At 48.7% G+C, this 26,549-nt stretch overlaps 1 protein-coding gene across 6 annotated transcripts in view; it reads right to left on the reverse strand.

The window, feature by feature from the left end:
• LOC144174246 (choline/ethanolamine kinase) overlaps nt 1-26,549 on the reverse strand; it is a 134,456-nt gene that overhangs the window by 43,750 nt on the left and 64,157 nt on the right. The window contains exon 1 of one of the 6 annotated variants that reach the window (XM_077702828.1): nt 10,955-11,219. The exons of 4 other annotated variants lie outside the window; for them this stretch is intronic. In XM_077702828.1, coding sequence (XP_077558954.1) covers nt 10,955-11,121 — 167 coding nt within the window. In that variant the 5' untranslated portion in view covers nt 11,122-11,219. Of the gene's footprint in view, nt 1-10,954; nt 11,220-26,549 lie in introns of those variants that run through there. One more of the 6 variants, XM_077702829.1, reaches the window with a different exon arrangement.

Below are 26,549 nucleotides of genomic sequence, written 5' to 3' on the forward strand. Positions count from 1 at the left end.
TCGTCGGAGGCGGCGGTTTCTCTTCGCTGCATATGAAGATACGGCGCTCGTGTTACGCCCGGCGCCACGTCGGCGGCTGAGAAAGGGCGCGTATAAGCAGTTGGAGCACCGGTGAAGCAAGGCAGGAAACTCATGGCTCCATTGTTGGAAAGAAAAAAGACAACCGAAGTAACACGCTTCAAAAATGTGCACGCTAGGCCTAATTGCAGCCTCGTTTATGTGCAGACGTAACGGACGTTCACGCGGCGCGGTACGAACTATGAGCGACCCAATCAGGGGACCGGAAGATGGTGTATCCCTCCGCCGCGGGGGATCGTCTGCCGGGTTCGCCTGCTGTCGTCTCAGAATCGTCTGCTTCCGTAATGAGTACACTGCCTCCCGCTCAGAAGACAAGCAGGATGGCGACATTCGAGGAGTCCGTATACGTGTCGCCGGCTGACGTGAATTGCGACCAAACGAGACCCAAATGCCGTGCACATCAGCGAACGTGGATCTTGCCGGCTCGTCATGGCGTCCCTTTAGCGACGCGCCACGAAGTGCTAAACAGAAGAACTGGTCCGCTGCTTAAAATGAGCGAGTGGGAAGCAACGAAGTAGCAGGCATGCAGAAGGCGTTAAACGAAAAAGTGGACGGCGGAATGCGCATTGGACGGACTACACCGTCAACGGAACATTCACTGACGGCGGGCAGACAGTTATGTCCACGTTGCGACGCACGGGAACAAGAGACGCTACCGGCATTGTGGGCGCTGCGTACTCGCAGGAATTATATAAGGTCGACACACAAAGGTAACGGTGGAACCTTCGCGGAACCTTTAATACTGCTCAGAATGTGAGTTCATGTCAAGCTTTTTTGCCTTTGTTCTTTTCTTTTCTTCCGTTTTTCTAACCCTATACGTTTTTTTATCACTTTCCTAAACTCATTAACTTTCGTTAACAAACACATGCAATAAGCATATTTAGTATATGCAGCTATTGCCCCAGGTAAACATTGCGCCTGAGTTACGGCCAAAGTATTTCTTGTCAGCTCGTAAAACGTTTTCTCAGCTCGTATAAATGCCAATTCACCAGAACGAAGTAAAAAAATTCAAGCGATAATAAAAATTCTTTGTGTTTTGTAAGCGCTTCTAGAATAACGATCGCATTTAAAGGCGACGATTGTTTTCTATGAAACTCCCTCCGCTTCGTATTCTTTGCGACTTACACTATGAGGAGCGTTATCGATTTGGGGCCTATATACTGCGCTAATCAACAGGCATGATAATTATTGTACTTGTACATCATCTCCGCGCAAGACGTGTTCATTCCAAGGATTTTCTTCTTTCTTTTTGCCGAGCGGCAAAAATAAATTCCGGTAGACACTGGTAACGAACTTGCGACCTAATAAACTAAATGTCAGCACATGCATGTCAACGCGCCACAATCTGCCCCCACTTCGAGTAGTGGAGGGCTTCTTTGACCAGTTCAGACCCGGAAACCCAGCTTAACCTGGTAACCCGAGCAAGAACAACCTGTCGAAACCATGGAATCCCGGGCTACATGTAGTGATGCCTTTCACGGGACGAGGCCCCTGACATCATTCCTCTGCTCGGTAAACAGATTTATTCTCTCTCTATGCTCAAAACTCGAATGCAAAGACTACGAACCACCATCGGCATGTTTGACGGGCGCCAAAACTGCCCCACACACGTCCTTCCGTATGGTGCCCCCACCATAACATCGGCGACCGGTTATCGAACCTGCAACCTTGCGGGAACCAGGACAGCCCCCGCACTCCCGCGACGAGCAACTACAAACAATAAGGAAAAGCAGCGAGTTGTAATACATCTCCGGACAAGAATACCACACAGTTGGGCCATAATTCATTTTTCGGAGCTCAGAGAAGATTCTTTGGCTCGTTGAACTCGACGCTGGAACAGGTGGAAACGAACGAAAAGTTTGCCTTGTAATACTTCTCTGCGAACGCACCCCCCCCCCCCCCCCCAAGAAAAAAAGGCCCGTTATGGCTGCGTACTAACAGCCCAGAAGCCTTATAGTAAGTACCCCAGTGTACTATCAAGTTATACGTGAAACTGGATGAGCCTAGAAAAAGTTGCAGGGCCGTCGCTTGTATAGTATGCTTTTTAATATATATGCTTTTCACGGTGAATATATTCCTTTAATAAAAAAATGTTCTGGCGTATTTTGGGACTCACTTGTAAAGCATAAAGATCGCAACTAGAAAATGTTTCCACAACACGTATATAGAACCAAAAATTACCGCTAAGCAAAAAAAAATATACGTTATTTTCAATCGTAGACAAACTACCCCCCACTGAAAAATTTGCGTATATATTTACTATCATAAACATTGTACTAGCGTACGCGTTCACTCCTCATTACGTAAGGCGGTCTCTTCACCACGGCTACGTGTAATAAGTGGTCAGGTCACAACAGCTGAAAGAAACGGACCCTATTCGCTGCGTTCGTGAGCGTGAGGCAAGCAGCGAACGAAATAATTGCGCGCGCTCGCGGGAACGAGTTCTCCCTTGCGGCGATAAAGCTGTTCCACAGCGGCCGCGCCAGCTGCGCAGGCAAGAGAGCGGGCATCGCGAGATGAGATTTACGAAAGTGGTCTACGCAGCGTGCCGTGTATACACGCGCACGCTCCCGGCGGATTCTGAAGCCCGGAGCGCCGAGACAACGGCAAGTTTTCACAGCCAAGCCGACTTTCGCGTGCGCACGTCTTAGAAGAGATACGTGGTTCACGTTCAGCATTTTTTGCAAGCATAGTCGCAAGCGCAGTGGCCTGACATCCTTGATGAGTGGGCCCGGTGATGGCGTGCCGTTATTGATAAACGTTTATTGGAGCGGAATACGGTGTTGCGGGTGGGCTTTCTAGTCCTCGAAACATTTATAACGTCACGCATAACGCCAGAGCCTTGTCCAATAAACTACTGCGGGTATGCGGTAACACTGCAAGAGCTTTTGCTCGCACACGGAAAAACCCGGCCAACTGAAGGATGACAGTTACGCTGTGAAAAAAAAAAATCACAGAAGATTACACGATTACAACCTTCCCTCTGCGCATACTGTCCCCAGCCTGGCACCCTCTACCACATCATATGGGAGTGCCAACGAACTCCAGACTTGCCCCCCCTTTCCAACCCAACCTTCGAGCAGTGGAGGGCTTCCCTGGCCAGCCCGGACCCGGATATCCAGCTTAAGTTGGTGACCCGAGCACGGACGGCCAGCCGAAGTCAAGGCATCCCGGACTAGGGACGCCTTCCACGGGGCGACGCCCACACATCAGCCTCTGCTGAAGAAATAAAAATTTTTTCTCTCTCTTCTCAGAGTAGGCGTTGCCTTACAGCGTCTTCTTCCTCTTATCATAATCATTATTAATATCATAAATCACTAATTATCAGTCAACGTTATAAATGTCTCCCTCGCTGTTAACATTCTTTTGCTAGCTTCGCCGCAATACCAGTGCGCTTGCTGTGGAGCAACCTTTAAAGGCAAGCCTCGCGATTCGCGGGGAGGAAGGACATGGTGGCACGCGTACGCATGCAAGACGAAAAATCGACATCTTTCCCTTCACGTCCAACCCTGTGAAAAATTATAGCCTCCTGCATGTTCTTCCTACTTTCATGTTCGCGCCTAATTTGTTCATGACTGTACATGACATGAAGTTGAATGAAGCGTGGCCTATAAGGGTACTGAGGTCGGCCGTCAGCCGGGCTTGTTTTTTTCTTTCGCCGTTCGAGGTTCCATTTTGCTGGCAGCGTTCTGCTCTCCCTAGATAAATACATGCATGCAAGGAAGCAAACATGAATTTGGGGGGAAATTTGGGCGTCGGACACTTACTTAAAGTATATCCGTTTCGAGAGAATAGAGAGTTTTAGCACTCCATATGTGCCTTCTGTTCCGTGGTTACCGTGCTGACCGAACCCGACTGCGCCTGCACGCGTAGGCACGAAAGAACCCCCCCCCCTCCCCTCCCCCAACTTTGACGAATGCGCGGGAACTGTGAGGGCCGGCCCGCGGAACTGATCCACCCTACCGCGACGAATGCACAAGTGCCCAGTCGCCGGTCGGGTCCCGGTCAACACGGCACGCCTCTACAACACGGAGCATACTGAGTGCTAAAGCTCTCTAATAGAGTTTTAGCACTCCGTATGCCCTGTGTTTTCCGTACGTACCGTGTTGACCGAGACCGAATGTTTGTTGCAGGCATGCGTTAGGAGATGTGGGAGATCGGCGATGGGTTGAAGAAGGTTCGGTTTTACGGGGTATGGTTTCGCGGACAGGATGATGCTTTACTCGCCCGCTTCCCCCTGCCAGAGTTTGGGCCAACAACAGGGCCGTAGCAGATATTTTTCCGGGGGTGATGGGGAATGGGGGGGGGGGGAGGGGGCAGGGTTATGGCAAGGGAAAAGTTTGCCAAAAGGAACACTATTACGCGCTGCCCGGAAAAAACTTCGGGGGGGGGGGGGGGGGATCGAACCCCCAATAACCCCTTCCCCCACCCCCCGGCTACGTCTATGGCCAACAATAATACTCGTGAGTTTCGGCCTGAAGCCCCATTAAAAGATGATACTGTTATGCGATAAAGATGGAGGGGGAGCGGGTTCAATGGAGGCTAGGTTAGTCCTTCAACCAATCCAGCCATCGCCAAAGACGCGGAATGGCCCAGTGCATCGCCATGATGCTTGGAAGGAATGCGAAAAATTTTGCCCGCAGTTTTTCTCTTTTATTTTTCTCAGTTTTCATCGTTCTATTTATTTATTTACCTATTTATCTATTCGCCCTTAGAGGCTTTTTTACAGGGTAATGGCGCATAATAAATACAAGAAAGCAGGAGTAACGAAAAGAAATATGGGCAACCAAGTTTACCCTTAAACTACGCCAAAGAGACCGCCACGGGCGATAAACAGCGTATAGTACAGAGACTGAAATAGACATGGAGTAACGAAGTGAAAAGGTTACTTGGCGATGTTGGCATGCAGCCATTGCACGCAATGGACGTCTGTAGGGAATAAAGTAACAAAAAAGCGTCTAGCCAGCCAAGAGACTAGTGCGGCAAATGTGTATGGCAAGCCCAGGTGCACAGAACACGACAAATTCCTGTTATCGGCTTACGTTTAGGGATGGGCGAATATTTGGTATTGTCGAATATTCGATCGAATAGCTCTCTATTCGTTATTCGCTTCGATTCGAATGCAGGTATTCGATATTTTCGAATTATTCGATGCTCCCGAATAGGCAGCTGAAAGCCAAGCTTTTCGGTCAAGCTTTCCGAGAGTTACCCCAGGCTTGGCTCAAGACAAACCGACGCGGACATTTCTGTTATCAGTGCCGGCACTGCCGAGTTGCTGCCTTGCCTAGAGGTTCGACGAAGCTCTCGGCCGCCAGCACACTTTAGGTTCAAAAAAAAAAGGCGGCACTGAAACGACACCGCTCCGAACACCGCGGCACCAAGCCAGCAGACTTGTACAGGCCGCCATTTTGAATAGGCATGCCGCCATTTTGAATAGGCTCGCACAGCGCGGCAGTACGCCGCACTAAGCCATGGAGGAAGAAAAAGTTTTGCACTAAGCGAGCCTATTCAAAATGGCGGCCAGCCACTTGCGCTTTGCTTGGCTACGGCCGAGGATACTAGTGGCTACAATACTTCTTTTTTTAACGGAGCTTCTATAAATAGGCGGCGCTTAAACTTGTGAATGAGCAGCCGGCGGAAACTGCTGCACCTAGAGCATGTGGCGCAACAGGCATTTCTTCATGAAAACTTGTGAATACAGCAAAGGAAAGCTGTGTGTAAGATTTTGCAATAAATGTTCAACTGGTAATAGTTTTACACAATGGTGTGCCTACGTGAGTTCTAATTATTAGAAAAAAATGTGTACATTAGTCAGGTCACAAGTTGCTCATTTGTCTTTGTGATTTGCAATGTGTACTATTCGAACTATTCGATTCGAAATTATTCGACCAAATCACTATTCGCTTCGAATTCGCTTCGAACCTCAAAATCTATATTCGCCCATCCCTACAAGTTACGTTGAAACGCACTGCAATGAGCTCGAAAGAAATATCTGTACCCGTAGCGCACAAAAATAAGCATACGCCCCGCACGTACGACATGCGCGCGTCTTACGGTCTTTCCGCGTCATCTTATCTCCAGACGTCTTGTCAGCTCAGGGTCGCCGCCTCTTTTGTGTGCACACACACTTAAAAAGCGGACGCAGTGCAAACCTCCGAGTTGAAGCTTCTTTTTTTTTTTTTCTGATATGCTTACTTTCGAGTTCGTGCCGCCTGTTATGAGGACACATGAAAAACGTGAGTATAAAATCATCAGTGGTTTACGCAGCTGAAATCCCACGTCAAAAAACATTATCGTCAAAGCAAACGGAGCAGAATGTCTAAGATGTGAGGGGTGAGCGTTGGTTGGGGACGGGCGGCGGGGTATTGAGAGTGTTTCCTTTTTCTTGGTACCGAATAATGCCAATAGCTGCACAGGCTCGGTCAAACGTCACTTTTGTGTTTATTACTGGCATAGAGTCCATGGCCTCGCAGAAAGCGTCAGGGGGTACACGCTCGGTCGAGCAAAGGCGTGAGCGAACATTTTAGCACTCGTACATTAGTCTGTTAGGTTGCACAATCACGGCCTTCCGGGTTCCATAACCAGCTTGAGCGATCGCCGGCCTCCTCCTTCCATGCGGACGCCCGGCTGAATTATTTATGACACCGCACATAAGTACGCTGCTCCAAAGGTGAGGTGCACACTATAGTTCATACCACAAGCTGCATGCAGCACAGTGGAGGCTACATTGTCAATAGAGCCCCGACTGAGGGGGCCTAACTCACCGCGAAGGAAAGCGAGAATACGCGCCGAGGCCTTGGGGTTCCACCTACCGACAGGGAAGACTGAAAGGTCCTTTGAAAACCCCTTTCACTGTGAGTTAGGCGTCCTCAGTGGGAGCTCTATTGACAACAATGTAGCCTCCACAGTGCTGCATGCAGCTTGTGGAGGCTAGCAAACTATAGCAAGCAAAGCCCCCGTATGCGTCTCTTATAGAGTGTGGATTTCTTTTTTTTTTTTTTTGTACCGCTCCGTCGATGGTACGTTCACAGTAGCATCGTGTACAATTTTCCCGGTGCATGCCTGAAGAATGGTGCCGGCGCATCTTCTACTGGCACGCCCGATAAGTGCATCGGGCTCATGTGGCTTTCATCGAAGGCCTTTCATTTTCCGAGGCCATTTCGCTCGCACGTGTAGGATCGTCCCACTCATTTTTTCGTGAGGCAAGAAATCACGACGGAACGAGGATAGTAGATACCCAAGCAGCACAATTCAAAATTCCTTCTTTGCAACGACTGGCTTTGTGGGGTATGAAGGGACTGTTTCACGTCGTTGAGCACATAATTATTAAAAAAAAAAAAATCCCGGGTGATCTCCACTAACATGAAACCTGGGGAAGGGCGAAGCATACAGTGTATAAGTGTATTCTTGGCGTTTTGGCGTTTTTGGCCACGGAGATGAAACCGTTGGGTTATAGACGTATACAGATTTGCTGTAAAAGTACAATGTCTTTGAAGCACGAAGCATTCTAGCGCGAGGCGTTGGAAAACGAATGTCACGGGCGGTGAGTTTTTCAGTACGCGTTTCCGACCACGGAGATGAAACGTTCCAGCTTGAAGCGTTGGATAACGAGCGTCCCGGAGTGTTCTTTTAGTACGCGTTACGTTCTAGCGCGAGGCGTTGGAAAACAATGTCCCGTTGTTTTAGTACCGTGGCTACATGATACGAGATACGACGACGACGACAGGAGACGCCGACAGCCCGAGCCCCTAAGGGGTTTCGCTCTTAAAACACAGAGAGGTTGGAATGGAACGCTCTCTGCCTTCAGCGGGCCAATATGTCACGTCCAGTTCACTTTACTCAGGCTGTGCCGTTCAGTGACTGTCACCTGCACGGGCAGCACACGCCACGCGGCCTCCCTTTGCTGCTGCCGCTTAAGATGATGATAGTGGCACTCACAGGCAGCGAAAGGTCGTCAGAGGCGCACCGCTATGGTTGGCTGCAGGCTGAGAACGGAGCACGCCTTCATCCGGCATGCTGTACAGTTATATTATGACTGCTAAACCTACTCTTCCTCCGTGTCACGAGGCGGAAGCTTCTCTTGCTGCCGTTCTTGAAAATAATCGAGGCTCTCTGCAGTCACCGTATAATAGCACAGCGGGGAATTTCGAAGCCCAGGATGCCACGAAAACTGGAAAAAGCTATTCGGGCACGTAATTAAAACGATTCTTACGGTGTGTAAATGCGAGAACAGTCGCTGAGTTTGTCGCCGAGTTACGTCGCCCAGTTTAGTGCTGCCTATATATGAGGTCGCGACAACGCAAGACGGAGGCCGGCTGCGTCATCTAAAGTGAATGGCCTGCGAGGCAGCGCGATTTTCTAAGTGGCGCAATATGACCTAACGTGCGTGGTTTGAACCACGGGCGTAGAAGGATGGCGCAGTGCACCTGGGTCCACGGCTCGGTGCTGCCTCGCAAGCGATTCACTGGATGACGCAAGCTTGCCTCGGCTTGCATTGTCGCAGTCGGCGACACACTCAGCGATCGCGAACGATTCACTAGATAGTGACGTCACTGTTGGCCACGGCTTCATAATGGCGGCGGCGTTTTCGCAAAACGAGACAGGCAACTCCTTCGCGTTAAAAACACCAGCGAAGAGACATTCGACCGGTGTCTTCCCCGCACTGATTTCGCGTAGCGAGGAGAAATGCACGCGCTGTCAGTGATGCCGTATTTCTAACAATTCACTGTACCTTCAGGCGTAGACGGCCGCGTTTTTGAGATGCATGGTGCTTAACCTATGGGGCAGAGATCTCTTTCCACGGGCATAGCGCTGCTTTGGAACTACAATAAAGCCTCGCTATAACGAAGCCCTTGGATCCCGGTCAGAAAACTGGCTTCGTTATAAGTGATACTTCGGTAAAAAGGGTGATTATGTGCTCTATATGCACTGCAATGGGAAGCATGAAACACTTCGAATGAGGTGGCGTATCGAATTAAGCGATTTTGTTACAACGAGATGTGTATATGTGTAGCGAGATATATAAAGAGATGTGTTATATGTGTAGCGTGCGGCAGAGATTAAGCGTCGCAACGACACGAAGACCACTTCTTTGAGAGGCTTTCGTTCCTCGTAGGGGGAAAAAAACGAAGAACGATATTGAGCTATATATGATCACATCATGATGCACCGAAACTGTTATGACACTATTGATCCTGAATTGAAGTACGAGTGATATGCCCGCACGCGCTCTATAGACGCATTTAAGCGTGCACGGGTACAACTGATTTTTTTTTTTTGGAAGTCTCTGATGTACCCCTCCTTTTCTACTTCCTGAGAAAGAAAATCTATCCGCTCGTACCCCGCAAAATCCCTCCAGCTCGACTGTCTTCCCCTTGGTATATGCTCTGGTGCCGTGTATATATAGCTGAAACCATGCGTTATGTCCTTCTCCGCTGCAAGGAGGCTGCTCTCCCGCTTGCGCCGAGAATATGCTCGTTCTCAAATGGGACCATTTCATCGTAGTCATCACATTTCGTGTTCAAACCAATTCCTCCCAAAAATAGATTGACCGTGATTTCTTTCTTTTTCCGTTTGTTAGTGTTAGCTCGGGGTCGAGATAACACTAACAATTTATCTGTTAAAAAGAAAACAAAGGAAACAAACCTCATTTTTAGTGCACATAAGTCACCGAAACAGCAACGGTTGTTAGTTATGGTCCTAGAGGGCCGAAGTGTTCGCTTTTTGATTCAGTAGATATTCGCAATAATGCACGTGTGGTCGCTAGCTCTTGGGTTTTCCAGTTCTTGTATACTAAGCTTCATATTCCTGTGTAAATGGAATGCCGCAGAGGCTTGTAAAGCTTCACGCTGGGAAAGCTTGCTTCATCTCTCCATTCCTGAGTGCGATACTCGGTTTAGTTACCTATAGCTGAGACTCGAGAGCGAAAATGCCCATTGCCTTCATAGCAATGGTGTGCCGTGGACGTGTGAAAAGCAATGGACAAAAATAAGAAAACGTGAACGGAAAGTTAAGCCCAGCATGGCGGCAATATACGGCGCCAATTTTTGTCGTGTTCTAACGTTTTCCTTCAATGCTTGCTTTTTACATTGAATAAACCGTACACGTGCTTCTAATGTTTTTCCTCTTGGAGAGTACCGGCGGAGCCGGGCAACACACGACGTCCATGCAATACATGTAGCACGATTCAAGAAAACGAATAAAAAAATCAGCCTTGAGGAACAGCAGAATGCAGACCACGTTTATGCACATTTTCTCAAGAAGTTGTTCAACGTTAGCGGCGTCGCTAAAGCTGGAAGCTAATGCCCACTGGTATTATAATCACATGACGCAAGTGGCACGCAGGTATAGTTGCGTAGAAACAACGGATCGGGCGGTTGGATTCTCATCAACCCGAACGAACAAACAAAAGTAGTTGAAGCGCAGGCTTAGTGAATTCGATCACCTGCGCGTAGACAGGCGCCTAGCTATGTCATTTATCTGCACACGTGTTTTTCATCACCCTGTCGGAAACATTGGAAAAGTAGCCGGTGACTTATCACTTGTCTCAGCTGTCTCGATGGCTTCCAGTTATCGCAGACAAAACAGCGAACAGTCAGAAATTCCCATTTGCCGGGATGTCTCTCTCTATTTTCTTTTTTTTTTTTGAAATGCTCATTTGCGCCAGATTTCTCGGTTGTATTATGGCGCTGGCATATCCACGCGATCGCGAAGCAGAACAGGTATTTCTTGGAAAAAAACACGCAACTTTCGGACCAAACTTTTCTCCAGATGCAACTTCATGCATCATCCGGTTGACTCATCCGTTTCGAGTGCTTCATCGCTACACTTCGCGCCGGCTTCCGGCTTTCCAACCCTCTTAGAGGAGGACACTCACCTGCGCGGCGCGTTGCGCTGTGGAGGCAGTAGACGCGCATTGGGCCTCGCGAGTCGAGCCTTCAGGCGCCGGAACAAATCTTTGGCGAAGCTTTCGCACACGAGCAACGCACTCATGTCTCCGGCGGGGATTCGACGATTCGCCGACTTGCCTCGCGGGCGCTGCATCGTGGTCGCTCGCACACACACACAAATTCGCGCGACTGACTGCTGCGGTGTCCTGTCAGCGCGACGATAGCGGGTCGACGTCTGAGGAGCCGGTTGGAATGCCGGCCTTCTTTTGTGGCCAGCGGAATGGCGATAAGAGTTCACTCGCTCTTTCGTTTCGGCCCTCCTCTCCCGTCGGGAGCCACGAGGTTCTTCGCGAAGGAGAAACGACGTCGGTGCTCCTGGGAAAATCTCCCGCGCACGTAAACAAATACGCGGGCGGTATCAGCAGGTGTACCATCAGCCACCCGACACCGGACGGTGACGTAGCCGCTGGTATGGTCGCGGCGTCACTGCTTGCGAATGTCACTGGGCGGGACCTTCACGGCTCAACATGCCCTTCGTAATACGTGCAAGCCTGATTTGTCAAGCCTGAAGCTCTGCAGCGAACCGTTATTTGGTTTGCTTGAAGGCGTAGAAGAATTAATGACCTCGGGAAAGAGAGCGAGAGTCGGATGGTGTGTGTGTGTGTGTGTGTGGGGGGGGGGGGGGGTAAATCCTTGTTGAATATTCTAAATATTCTGAACACCATCCTCCATAACATTGCCTACAACCTCGCTTATAGTAGAAAGCAGCATGGTCAACCAATGGACAATGTTATGAAACCATTTGATGTTTTACCTGTTGGAAAACAATTTGTGCTTGATGCTTTGTGCGAGCACTTTTATCAGAATCAATTTAAAGTTGTGAATGTTAAAGCTAGGCCTCTAAGAAAAATTGAAGAGTTTGTATTGCCACGTGCGAACACTTATTACGGGAAAAGAACCCGTGCCTTTTATATCCCACATTTATTTAACAGAATTAAAACCGAGCCAGTAGTCACTATTATGAAGCAGGTAAAAACGTTTTGATGTCATTTATTGCAGACATTGAATGAATGCATTTCGCTGTTTTGGATGTACCTAGAACCATTGTAGCAATTTTAACTGCGGCTGAGTGTTAAATGCTTTCCTATGTATGTAGGCAAAAATCCCTTGGCGTTTTGAAGTGCTTATTTTCGCTCCTGTTTCCTTTTATTTATTTTTTCTGGGCACGGCAGTTTCTCAGATATTTTCCTTGCGATTGTGTGGCTCTTTGAGCTTTCTATTCCCAAGGTGTCTCAATTTGCATGCTCCTGTGACTGCCCAGCGACGCACACAAGCCGCATGTGGCCTAAGCAGGCTGGATAATGTTCTGTAATTTTGAAAAGTGAATAAACATTATTACATTATTATTATTATGAAATGCTTGCATTTTGCTTTGTTTTAAACTACCGGTACCTGTCAGTTTTTGAAGACGAGTGTCTTTCTTGGGCTACTTAAACGGGAAATCTTCGGTCTGCTTGTCTGTCCGACCCTCGATTCAGCTGCTAGGCCAAAAGTTACAATGAAATCCTCAAGGACAAGTCCATGCAGGCGAAACTTTTCCAAACCACCAAATATGGAAACACACGTCATACTTGTCAACATTGTTCAGCAAAAAGATGACATTAGGCATATTTGAGGCAAGACATCGATACATATTGTAACGTAGTATTTTGGTTACATACTGCCGCTACTGTAGCATGAAGATCGGAAGGAAAAAGTCGAGACGTCGAAGAGGTTTTAAAGTTAACTTGTTTACTTTACTGATTACATTGGTGTTATTTAGCACATATGAATTAGAATGAATACACTTGTTACATAAATTAGAAAGACAGTCAATAGATTAAGAGTACTTAGCGGGACATAGCTGGCGGGCGAAGGGCTCCCGGCGGGAGGGCACGACGACGAGCGGCAGAGTTTTTGAAGAGAGTCCTGGTGCAGGCCGCACGCCCGCTGCTCGCTCCCCAGAGGGGCCGCGTTATATTTGCTTTGGGGGGACGCATTGGGGGGAAAAAGCGCATCCTAGCGTGTGCGGACCGGGTGGAAAAAGGCTAAGGCACACCCGCAGCCAATCAGGAAGACGCTTCTTAGCTCCAATCAGACATGTCCCCGCCAAAGTGAAAAGGACCAAAAACACAGACACAAGGTTTCGACTCGAAAACGCGCACTCGGAGAACCACGCGTGTAAAGAAAGTAGTTTAGAAAAAACGCACTAAAATAAACAGGGGAAAAGGGAAGGTCGTCGGAAGAACACTGAAGACACGGAGCCCGAACGCGACCAGCGCGCACGCCACGGGGGGGAAGGGAGCGCCGCGGCCGCGGTAATAGAAGATGCGTGGATGGTCCCTCTCGAGAGCCGCGTCTCCCGGGTCGGCCGACGGGCCAACACACACTCGCCTCGGTGGCCGAAGAGGGATGCTAAAAAATTGAAAAAAGCAAATGGAACCGGGGCTTCGCGATAATATAATATTTGCAATCTTCTTTTAATTAAAATTAGGCGGCTGATTGATTTTCGCGATAGAACATGAAAGATCAAACTCGTTAAAAACAATACGTTGACCCAAAAATACAGAGAGAGCATGCGACGAGTTTGGACCTCGTAATGCGTTCCAAGTTCTTCAGTAACGAAAGGTAGCGTTCGACGGCGCGCGAGCTGTGGAACGTGCGAAAATTGAGCTGACTTGTCCTCCTCCCTGTTTATCGTGCGAGGAGCGAAACGGGAGGGGGGAGAGCGTGCGAGGTGGGTAGGGGAGAGGAGGGAGGCAGTTACGTGGCAGGGGCAGCAGATCTCTCGACAACATTTGCAGGGAAGCGATCAAATACGCGGCCGATTTCTTTTAAGTGCGAATCACTTTATAAGCGACCCCAAACCATCCACCGCCGGCGTCGGCGGCGGCGTCGGCGGCGTCCGCAGTGCTCTTTAAAGAAGAAACAGCATCCGGCGCCAGGTTTCGATCCGAGGACTTTGCGGGCCGCAGCCCGACGCTCTACCGAATAAGCCACGGACGCGACGCTGATATTGTCAGTAACGCGCCTTATATCTTTAACGCATTCAAACTACGTCGTCAGCGGCGTGCGTTGGCGACTCAGCGGCGTTATAGCGGCTTGATAACTGCGTGGTGTACACGTGATACTACAAACCCGATGGAAGAGATGGAAGAGAAGGCGGCGAGGCGGTGGGCTGCGGGGGCCGAGCGCAAGCGCCGCAAGCGGGCCGACAACCGTGCATTCGCACTTTCACATTCTCCCCCTCGGGGAAATGCGGGGGAATTTTTTGGGCACCTGTACTTTCTGAGTTCACAGAATGTTACGAAACCACCATGTATTCATAACAATATATGTCAAAACCTTGTTCGACTGCATTGCAATGTTGTCCTCATACTTTTTTTCGTTTTAGCACTCACGGAAATAACCACGCCATGGGCTTAGGTCCAACATACAGTGCAGCTTTCATCATTTATAGCAGAGGTGTAGCCACCTGCCCGTACCACCTAAGCATAACCGGTTGAATATTTTACTAGTGACCTACGATAGATAGTAGTCAGCATTGAGTGTTTTTCTTTGAGGTGCGGCATACCTTAGGACCACACAATGTCCGTCCGCGTCAGTGGGCATAGCATTTACAATTGCAAAAAATCACAGAGGCACTGGCAGGATTCGAGCCTGTGTCTGGTAGACCAGACAAAGTCGTCTTACCCACTGGGCTACGACCGTGAGTTAGTACCCGAGAGTAAAACGGCTTACTCCCTCGCCTGTAACGGTGCGGAGTACCTTAGGACATCCCAATGTCCGTCCGCGTCCATCCGTGAGCACGCCACCATCAAGCGAAAATCAAGCGAAATTCGATTTGAGCCGTGAGTGGCAGTTGGCAGCATCAGGGTGCAACTCACGACTCAAATCCAATGACGGTCGGGGCGCAAATCGGATGTCACTCGGGGCGCAACTTGGATGTGATTTCGAGTCCTCGTACTCCGCACCCTCGCCATCATCCACGAAGTGGAGATTCTGCCATTTTTTTACTACTACAAATCGCGAGGACCGTAGCTCGTTCAATACTGTCCCGATTAGTGTTTCGTTGTCTAGTGGAGAGAACGGAGAATATTGTTCAGCCCTGCTTTCATTAGAAGCGTCGTTAAGTCGATGGTTATGTCGCAAAGAATACAGATGAAACTGGCGGCCAGCGGAGACGGTGCAGCAGCGTAAGCAGGATCAGTGTTGCCACCGCTGGGCGTCAGATATCCACTAAAAAGCCATAAGAAATCCGCCAGATTCCTCTAGATTCTAAAACATATCCGCTAAATTTTCCGCTAGGGCCTATTTTATTAGAAAAACAGCGCAATTTCGTATGATAAGTACCTTTATAATTCTTAGAATCTCCCCAAAACTGCAAGAGCTGAAATAACATATAAAAGAGTCTTCCAAGGAGTCTAACTAGAACACTTGAAGCTTCAGTGCGGCGGTGGTCGTCATTTGTCAACCTCATCACAGATGAGGCTAAAAGTTATAAATGTTCACACTGATGAAAAAAAGAACTCACAGGTCAACAAAAAACACATCGAGGTCTTCGTCGCCGCTGTCGTCGTTTGATATCACCTCTACAGGAACTTGTTCAGGTACTTGTTCAGGGACCAGAAAGGAGACTTGGTTGCACATACGTTGCAGATGTCCCGATGGCACTAAGAACTGCCGCGGGAAGTTCGTAATCAAAACAACGTTTCTGGTGTCGCTTCAGCCCCGCTCTTACGACGAAGATGGCGTTTCTAGTTTCAGGCTTCATCTTGTTCCGCAGCTTGGATTTTAGTATTTTAAGCTGACTAAACGTCCTCTCTACTTCGGCATTTGAATAGGGCAGCACGAGCATCAACATGGCAAATCTGGCCAGCTGGGCGAACAGGTTTTCGCCTCAGGCGTCCTTACAGGAGTGAACTTCACACCAGAACGACTGCGTGGATGATATTTGCCTCCATTCAGGAGGGTGATTTTGCTCCACTGGTTTTAAATTTTTTCTATTGTCTCAGGGGGCACTGCCATTGCTTCCAGCAGAGGAATCAATGGCTCCTTCACGACGCACAAAGCGTTTTCGATCGATAAGAGTGATGTTTCCTGGAGAACTGTGATCTTGTAGGGAAGTCGCTGTCTGATTTGATCTACTAGTGTGGTAATAAACCTTATGCAGCTTTCTCGCATCACAGCTTCATCTGCGAGAGAGAACCCGTCGGTCTTCTGAGCTTTCACGTTGTTAACGTACGTCTCAAACACGTAGCCCAGATATGGCTTGGGGTTCAAGTGGTCCTCAAGTCTGCACGTCAGAACGTCAATCTGCTCTGTCGGAATTACGACTTTTTGAACCAAGCTTGAAAGCAAAGTCATAAGGTCTTTCTTGCAGGGCGATTTTGAATCGGTGCACTGCGTGAGGTATCCGCCAGAAATCCGCCATGTGTGAAAATGGCCCGCCAAAAAATCCACTAGCCGCTAGACTAATTTTTTCCCCGTCAGAACAAAATGAAATCCGCCAGATTTAGCGGAAAATCCGCTAAATTGGCATCACTGAGCAGGATACGTTAGTTGCGGCCAAACGAAACGGACAAACGCCTGCACTGTACGCTTTGCTGCCAGGGGAAATAAAGAAATGGCATCTATGCCGAGGGGCGGGGTTGGCATAAATTGAAACCGGCTAGGCCGAAATCGTTGCGTGCGTAATCTCGGCGACTCGCAGGCCGCGTCGGCGTCCATTTCCTTTTTCTCTTCTACCTTCGATGCAGGCACCAGCACTGCAACGACCTGCTTCGCAGACTCGTTGCGTCAGCGGCGGGGGTCGCTGACGGCTATCACTCTGCGAACTGTCGACGGCCACGCGCAAACGGGACCCGACAGAGATGCCGAAGGCGGCCAGGGGCCGGCTTTGTGTCTCGCGACCGCGCGAGGAGCATTCAGGAGGAGCTGTGCATTCGTAGTGTTCGTAGTGCACGCTCTGTTCACAGGGGTCGGCGAACTGCACGGGCCCGCCGATCCCGGTTTCAGTCAGACCGTCCGTCGCGCTCCAGTCGCTGTGTTGCAAAACAGCGCCGATCTATTAGGCCGTGTCCGGGTCATGGTCGCTCTCCTATTTCGGGAAGAGCACGTGACCACAGACGGCGCTGCGTTTTACTGCTGCTAGTAGTTTTTCGTGGAGTCGGACAGAAGGGCAGTGTTTGTGCTATGTCTTTCCTCGCTTCGCCAACAAATGAAAAGAAGGTGGCGCGATTTTAAACAGCGAAGCTGCTTAGCAAACCGTTATTTTTTCCTGTCCGCAGTTAAAAATACCAAACAAATGCCGAGCGCGCGCACGTGAACGCGTGCCTCGCGGCGACCGGCCGGAAGTTAAAAAAAAACAAGAAAATACCGAGCGCTCGTGTGTGCGTGCCTCGCGGCGACGGCCCAGCGTCCCCGGCGCACTTTTGTCAAGCCAAGCATACTCACTTAGGGAGATTGTCCAAGATCGGCCAAACAGAAAAAGAAACCCTCGAGCGTTCGCCATAATCGTGGCAACACTTCCTCGGAACGAGAAAGACTCGTCATATGTACGCCCCTCCAAGGTGATGTGCAGTGACCATTGCTTCCAAGAAAACGAAGGACGCTCACAACGTATTGCGGGCGCGAAGAGAAGCAAATCGGCTGCCATCGTGGACTTGGACCGTCGTGACGGCCGTGAAGGTGGCTACAGCTTCGCCGCCTTCAAGCCTTACGCGTTAGAGTGAGCTTCCTTCAGTTTTCTCAAAGAACTTATTAACCGAGTAACTGCGGCACAGCGGGTGGTGAAGAGGTACAAACAAAAAAACAGTAACATTTAGGACAAAACGACTACGAGTTAGAACCATGCAGAATATTTTTTCTTATGGCGCATCAAGCCCTGCAGGCATTGTGAGGACAGCAGTGAGAGGGCGAACAAAAACATTGAAAAATGGGATACAAGGAAATGGTGCAAGCAAAGTTTGGACAGAAACAAAATTTGAAAAGTCGATAGTAAAGCTAAAAGCTGGATCAAAAGATGAACAGGACGGTGTAAGGAAAGGTAAGAAGACCAAACGAAGAAAAAGAAAAATATGAACATCACATCGCGGACGAGCATGCGTCTTGAATCACTGTCATATATAGGACACATGAAAAAGGAAGTGTGACCACGGCCCTGAATTGCAACTCAGATCATTATTTTTGGAAGTTTGGCGGCTGTCTCTGCCTCCTTTGGCGGCCAGAGACGGTCCCTTTTGCGGCCGCCTCTGGGCTGAGCTGCATTGTAAAGACAGACGAGTGAAAGAAAAAGCGAACGATGAAAGAAAGCAAAGGAGGAGAGTGTCGCGAAATTGGGAGGCGAGGGTGGAGCGCTCTCCGAAAGTGCGCGGTTGGGGAGGGGAGGGGGTAGTATGCTGTGCCCGCACGAGATGCTCGACGGCGCAACCATGGCGACGTGAGGGGGGCGTGCGCGTGACCATGGTGCGCGGTCCCTGTCGCGGTCCCTTCCTGAGACGCACTTCGCGCCGCCGATGCAGAGGCTCATCATCGCTGCCGTCTAGAGATCCCACGAGTGAGTGCTGCCTCAGCGCACTGCTGCGGCGCCCAAATATCGCATTAGGGAGTATCGCAATCGCCAGCCAATTTTTTTTTAACACGAAAGTGTTTTATGCCGGGTCCACCAAGATCTAACTGACGTCATATCCGTCACGGAAATGACATCGCCAGAAAAACTTAGATTGACGCGGCTGCGCCGGTATTTGAGCCACGAACTCTTTCCCCGCAACACGAAGTATACGATACGCGCAACCGACTGCGCTATGAACAGACGCGTGAACAGGATGATGGACGCGCCTTTTATAATTCCTGTCAGATTGTGCTACCATCTAGGAGAGGCGAAGCAGTAGTTCATCATGACGCTAATGAGCGCCCTGCAACACTTACCATCGGCTACTTGGAATGTATTTTAGGCTGAAGTCTATTGTCCCAGCAATCTCCTCCCGCAAGAATTATGAAAATCCGTTCACTATCACCGAAACTACGCGCGATGAGAAGAGAGAGAGAGATGGTGATTCGGGTGAAAAGGAGCGGAAGAGCACTGGGGATATTATTGAGCCCATCTGGGCGCTCACCTGCATACAACCCAGTGCGGGGGGGGGGGGGGGGGAGAGGGAGGAGGGGGATGAAAGAATAGGGAGGAGAAAGAGGGTGGTAAAAGAGATGGGTAGAGGCTCCACGCTTTTCTTTTTCGCGCGATGAGAAATCGCGCATAATTGTTCCGTCTCAACTCGACCGCGGATAACGCGACGAAATCTGCGCGCTCTCTCTGGAGAGGGAGGCGGCTCGCGGCGTCTTCTCCGGTGGCCTTCGATATGTGACAGGCCGGGGAGTTTTTTCCCTTTTCTCCGAAACGTGGAGGAGTCTATTTCCGGTTTGGTGCCATACAAAAGCAGGTACGGCTGCCTGCTCGCAAGCGCGCGCTCAGGCTGGTAGGACATTTTTGAAGCAATAAACGTTTGTTGTCATGTGCTCTGGCTGGAAGGGGAGTATTAAGTTCGTCACTCAAACTCCACGCGAACTCAAAACACAAAAGAAACGTCAAAACTGTGCGTACTGGCTGAGGCATAGAAGAGGTTGGTACACAGCGCAGACAACAGCGGATCGTCACAGGAAATGCAAGAAATAATCCGCGAAGCTCACCAGCGACAGCCAATAGGCAGCCATGGCCTCAATGACGCCGTTTAGGCCATGCTAGGGGGTGCATAATGAGGAAAATTGAAGGGAGCGCGGTTGGGTTTTCCGCGTCTTTCACAGCGGTTTGCGCGCTCACCGCTTTACGTGCACGTGTAATATTTGGCTCAGGTATTCCTGGCAGTGTAATCTAAACGTCACGCAGGTTTACTTGCACTGCTCAAAGCGCCTACGTGTACGGGGGACGCGCAGCGTAAGCTGCGGAGAAGCCGTCTTGCGGATGTCGCGCTCGTGACACGGTCCGCTGCTCCTTTGTTCACCAAGCGATTCGCTGACAACCCGTTTGGTTCCGTTCGCACGGAAGGTTTGCGAGCGCCCGGGTTTCGCTCGGATTTACGCAGTGCTGCGGCGCGTGCAATCCCGTGTCCAACGTTGAACGGTGCCATACCGACGAAATATAAAAAGCGATGGGCAAGTTCGTATCGATGCACAATAAACATTCAACTGCTCCTGTGAAGGCACATTTCACTTTCGTGTTTGACCGGTTCCTATAGAAGAGGGAACAACCACATTTTTTTGGAGTATGGGCACCTTGGCAGTCAATAAATGATGAAGAAAACAAAGCTAACAGAAGTATGACAATCATGTAGGTATATCTTGTTGCCCTTCAAAACCGATTTGGACCACAAACACTATCTGAAGGTCACAAGGTCAATTGCTTTTTGGGAGAGCGTCAATCCAGGCTTACGCAACTGTCGCTCAGGTTTTCTGTTTCGTAAGATTCCCGTATTTCCTTCGTTAGCCGTGCTTTTCTTTTGCTAACTGTTAATTTTCTTCTTAAAGGTCACTACGCTGCGACAATCATACAAACAACTTTGAGAGCGTTATGTTTATTTTTGCGGTTTAACGTCCTCGTCATTATACATTTTTTTTTTTTTTTTCCCACAGGACAGCGGCACCGAAGGGGCGACGGATTCACCATAGTTTACGAAGCGATTTACGTGCCTCGCTTACAGCTTCTACGGCGCTGACACTTCTACGTTGGCGCGTAGTCCCATTTTAGCATCTAAGCCTTTTAAGCTTTCTTCTGTCCGTGCGGATCGTTGACAGGAGATTCCGCTCGGAGAAGTGGAGAGGGGGAAAACGCGTGGCCAGGAAGTGTGAGAGAAAGTGGCGAGGATGGGAGGAGCCCACGAGCGGGTGTCGGGAGGGCGCGCCTCAAGAAAAAGCCCTCCCCGTGGTCGGAAGCGAACCTGGGTCCCCCCCCCCCCGCGTTATGAAACCGGCGTGTCAGTCCCACTGCGCTATCGACGCATTTGGGGCGCACAGCATATAGTGCGGGCGTTGGCTCTGGAATTTGGCTGGGGTGAAGTGGACTTTGGCTTCGGACTTTTGCAGTTTGGATTTTGGACTTCAGGAGTGTGGATTGTGGACTTTTAGACTTTGGCTGAGTTGAAGTGGACGTTGGCTTCGGACTTCGGCAATTTGGATTTCGGACTTCTGAATTGTGGGCTCTAATTTAACTCAGTTTGCAAGGAGAGAACCCAAGAAAGGCCAAGTTAAGGCTCCACCAGCTCCGCTGTTTCCTCAGTCTTCTCATCTCAACTGCGAAAGTGGGCGAATTTTTTCTCTCTTTTGTTACGCTCTGTTCGATGCATGGGAGACTCATCATCTTGTTATGTCTTGATGCTGTCCATCTTTTGCTCCACCGATGCAGGTTCTTCGATGCGGCTATGTACCCGAGAAGACGGGTGCACTGCTACTACTAACCGATACAGCTACAAGCATCAACAGTGACAGGGGTCTATTACAACAGCTTCCTAAAACGACATCGAGTGAGAAGTTGAGAACATGGCTCATTTGTGAAGCATGGGGTTACGGCTATCGTTCGACGAACTTTGAATGGGGTTAATGAAATGCAAGCCGCAGCTTACCGGCGCGCCTCGTGCGCTCACAACTGGTGTAATTTTGCAGAAAACGGAGCTTTAAATTTCAGAACATAATGGCTCATTCCGCAAGCGAGCCAAGAGCGAAAACAAGCGACTTCAAACAACTGCGAAATATTAAATTGCCAAACTAATTAAGAACACGAAATGTTAGCGGTTGAAGGCACGCTTAGTCAATGTTAAAGATTGCTCAAAACCCATCTACATATGACGTAATACTTGTTTGCTGGGTTAAAACATCCGGCCTCCGTTTCAGTTTGCAAAAGACAACAGTGGAATGACCAAGCTGATAACATAGTAACTTGCAACTGAACTGACTGCTTCATTGCACGCGTGTAATGTCTAGGTTGGCCTCAAATGTAGGCCACGCATGCAACGACGAAGAGACCCGACAAATTACCGCATATGTACTTCGCATGTATGTGTTATGGTCCAATAACACAGGCGGACAGGCCTGCAATACTTTATGTGCCAATGGATATGTTTCGTCAGGACTGGGGGGAAATCTTGTGCCAGAAACATATGCCGTGGTTCCGTTGCTGTGGTGATGCTCCACTTATCAAGCAGTTTTGGACACTCACTGTGGCGGCATGACAAAACGATTTCGCCGTGCTTCATTAGGGGCTAGCTTCCATTTGCGCTGTCATGCCGAACTTATTGGTAGATATTTATTCCCTAGTTCTTCAAACAATCGCAGAGATGTCGTAATTTATGCACCTAAGAAGAAACCTACGTGTCTACGCGTGAAAGAGTGGGGATAAAAGGTATAACCGGGAGAAAGGGGTTTGGGAATCAAGTTTCCTTAGTGTGCAATAAGAAGGGCGATATTTCTGCTCTATCAGTTTATATCTCCGCAAGTACAGCATATCCGTTGGTGCAAAAGGTCGCAGAAGGTCGCGTAGCGGAATAAACACGCAGAGGCAAGCATTTGGCGCCCGGCCGGCCGTCCTGAAACTGCGTATATCCTGACGCAAGACTGCGACAGCATTGCAACATCTTCATGATGTCTTGGGGAAGAGAATACAAACCTCACCTGTACGTAATGAAAGAGCACTAAATAATCTCAAAATTATAGGATTTGGCTTGTATTATGATGTCCGAGTGCCGCAAAATTGTGTACATCCATAACGGAAAAACCTGACAGCATTGCAACAATTCCATAGTGCTTTCAACAATGCTTGAAATCGCGTTGATGCATGATTTTACGATAGGAAACAATCGCCCGGTGAGGAGCCTAGCGATTACCAGTGCCTGACGTAATGAAAGCAAAAATTACAACGGGCAAGTACGGCTTCTCTCCGGCCGATAGTGTTGTCTACGAATACCTGATTGACGAGCGTGGAAGCGGCCGTTTTGACCTCCGTGAAAGGTTTTAGGAGAACACCGTACTCGATATAAATGCATATGAACTCCTTGCGCACTGTGGGCGTAATTTTTGCATATAGCTCCTCTGTTTTTAGTACCGTTTCCCCAGAAGTCGTCGCTGCCCGTAGAGAAATTTCGCTGTTTTATCGTAGTCAACGCGTCGTGGAGTCTGTGGCAGCGACGGCCCGTAGGGAGGGCATCCTCAGCGCCTTGACACGGCAGGCAATGAGAGTGACGGGTTAGTATATCCAGAAGTCTGTTCGTGAGCATGCTCTTCAAGAAAAACGCTTTGTTAACCCCCTTTCGTTTATATATGCGTGCGCGTTTGCACTCTTCCGCCCATCCTTTTCTCGTACCCGAGGCACACTAAATAAATAAATCCACTCCTTCACACAATGCAGTGAAACGCGTACGTTTACAATTTTTTTATATTCTGCCGTGAAGGTATTCAATCCGCCTTTTTAGTTTCACAGGTTCTGTGCAGCACAGGGAATACTTCACGGCTCAATCCGAACGCGTCTGATACCCTTGTCACACGGCAAATATGACATTTAGAGAAAATGTCATTTGCTCTAAATATCATTAGTTTGGCGCTACACGAGAATACCGAGTGATATTCGAGGCGAATGGTACTTAGCGGCTAAACGAAATTCGGAAGTTCATTCAGGGGCTAAATGAGTACCCTCGACAGCAGTCGCAAGTCGCTGGAAGAAAGTTCAAAAATAAACAAAAAAAAATACTGTTTCTAAAAACTGTCAGCTAACTTTTGTCTTCCTCTTCATATTGTTTTTTTTTTAAATAAATAAAGACAAACGTAAGTACTTTAAAAAAAATCTCGTCCCCAGTGCGCGCGTTACCCTGATACAGATTTTTTGCAGACTTGTCTCGACTTGCGATGTCTACTTATGTGACCTAAAACGTCGCGTTTCTTCTTTTCAAGTTAAATAAAGAGTTATTTGTTTTGTTTAAAAAACTATTATGTATATAAACATATAGACGCACTTGAACTATAATTCTGTAATTTTGCGAGCTAGCTAGTCGTCACCACTTTCACTATATCAAATGACATTTGTTTCCCCATGTATATCCGCACGGCCAAACTGGATGTCATTTTCATTAACTATGAATGACAATGACATTCGGTTTGGCCGGTTCGAAAGGCATTAGATAATCTCATGTCATTCAAAGTGAAAGACAATGACATTCAGTTTGGCCGTGCGGGTCTGCACGGCGAAACAAATGTCATTTGATTCGCTGCAGAATGTCACGGCGAGTTATACCCCTGTAACACGGCATATCTAATTTAGATTTGCCGTGTGACAGGGGGATAACACGCCGTGACATTCTTCGGTGGCCTGCTGAAGAAGAGCGACAATCGTTGAGGCCTCGCAGTTGCCTGCCCAGCGGAGAGACGGGAATGTCCTTTCAGTGCCTATTGTCGCTTTTCTTTAGCCGATCACAAGGGACTTCAGCCGGCCACCGTGTAACGTCATGGTCAGTTAGACGCGCTCCGTGGGCGGGTTGTTGGGAGCCGCCCCTTTCATGCGCGCAACTCGCGAAATGAACTAGTGTTTTTTTTTTTTTTTTTTTTAACAGCGAAACTGTTTAGCTAATCGTTAGAGCTTGATGTCCGCAGTTAAAAATACCAAGAAAATGCCGAGCACTCGTGTATGCGTTCCTCGCGTCAACCGCCCAGCGTCCCCGACGCACGTTTTTCAAGTCAAGCATACCCACCAAGGAGATTCGTCGAGATTCGCAAAAAAAAAAAAAAAAAAGCTCCAGCGTTCGCCGTAATTGTGGCAACACTAGCTCTAACGATAAAGACACGTCATAGAGTACGCCCCTCCAAGGTGATGTCCAATGGTTATCACTTCCAAGAAATGAAGGAAGCTCACATCTATAGCAACAATGAAGTAAAGGTCGTTGCGGCTGCGAAGAAGAAGCAAATCGGCTTCAATCGTGGACTCAGATCGCCGCGATGGTCGTGAAGGCTGTGTACAGCTTCGCTGCCTTCAAGCTTTACACGTTCGTGTGAGTTTGCTTCATTCTTTTTTTGTTGTTTTCGTTGAGTGCTCTATTGTTGAATTCGGTGCTGTCTCCTCAGCACTGCAACCGGCGATATATAGCTGGCAACAAAAGGACAACCACCGCATCCCTGCTGAACTTTCCCTGGTTTTTGCAGTGAGAGACAGAGGTCAAGACGCTGCACAAAGGGAAGAAGACACATGCGTACGGCGCTCTGTTCTTCCCCTCTGTGCAGTGTCTTTACCACTGGTTCTCACTTCAAAAGCCATGTACCAGCTGGGCCAGCTTTGTATACCTAGTACACCTTCCCGGAGCGAGTAACGCACTCACTGCACCGGCTCTACCTTGAAATCCATGCCCGGGCACTGAAATCTCCCAGGGGCTGCCAGGCGTAAAATATTCGCACATACACAAAGTAGACCAACTGCCAAGAAGCACGACGTCACCCACATAATTGACCACAACAATGCGCGCCTATTTAATAAACAAGCGCCACTGCGGGAGACAAGTCGGTTGATCAAGCGTGACGATGCACTGGAGACAGCACGGATGATTCCATGCACGGGTACTCTGTGTGACCGTGACCGCCGCATCAATGCTACAAAGGGCAAGGTTGGGAATTTGAGTCACGACACATACGGCAGTGTGCCACTACAACAGCAGCAGAGTGTTTTTATGACTATGTTTCCGTGCTTGCTTCCTTAAACAAAGCAGCAACTGCAGTTAATTACTTATCTTTATATCAACATGTGCTGCTACCTTCCATACTGAATCCGTCTTTTGAATTTATTTATCGGGGGTCTCATCGGAGTCTTGCACTTTTATTGCTGGAAAATGAACAAACTTGGTTTTATTTGGTTTCACGCGCAAAAAAATGCGCGAAAGCTTAACAGAATGGTTCTGAGAATTAGGGGGGGGGGGGGGAGGCAGGCTCTAGTAGCGAAACAATATTTCTATTTTTTATTATTGTTTTGTCAAAATTTGATTTTAATTCATAAAGGTAGTGGGGATAATTGTGCGAACATTGTTCACGCTGTTTTTCACACGTATTCTGGTTCTTTGTAGGGGCTAAAAGTTGGCCGAGGCTGAATGCGTCACCCCAATAAATTTTCAATCGTGAGTGAGTCGGCGGTGGTCCTTTTTCCTCCTTGCCCATGCTTTTCTATGGAGAGAAATACACTCTTGCGAGACGGAAAAAGAAAAATATAATGACGTTCACCGTTTGGCTTACTGCAGTATTTTGCCGCAATGGAGTTGAGTTAGCTTCCAAGGGGTGTTTCATTTAAATTAAGCTAGGTTGTATCTTGTCTTCATGTCTTCTTTAATTAAGGAATAGTTAATGGGTCCCTCCGCTGCCTTTGCTGTGAGCTCAGTTATTTAGTGACTGCCGAAAATTTTTTTATCAATCAATCAATCAATCAATCAATCAATCAATCAATCAATCAATCAATTAGTCAATCAATCAATAACTCAATCAATCAATCCTATTCCGCTCACAAAGAAAACCTGACGGAGGTATACATGGAACTTC

The sequence above is a fragment of the Haemaphysalis longicornis genome, unplaced genomic scaffold (genome assembly GCF_048455015.1).
Source record: "Haemaphysalis longicornis isolate Haplotype H1 unplaced genomic scaffold, Haemaphysalis longicornis Haplotype H1 scaffold_3, whole genome shotgun sequence".
NCBI classification, from domain to species: domain Eukaryota; kingdom Metazoa; phylum Arthropoda; class Arachnida; order Ixodida; family Ixodidae; genus Haemaphysalis; species Haemaphysalis longicornis.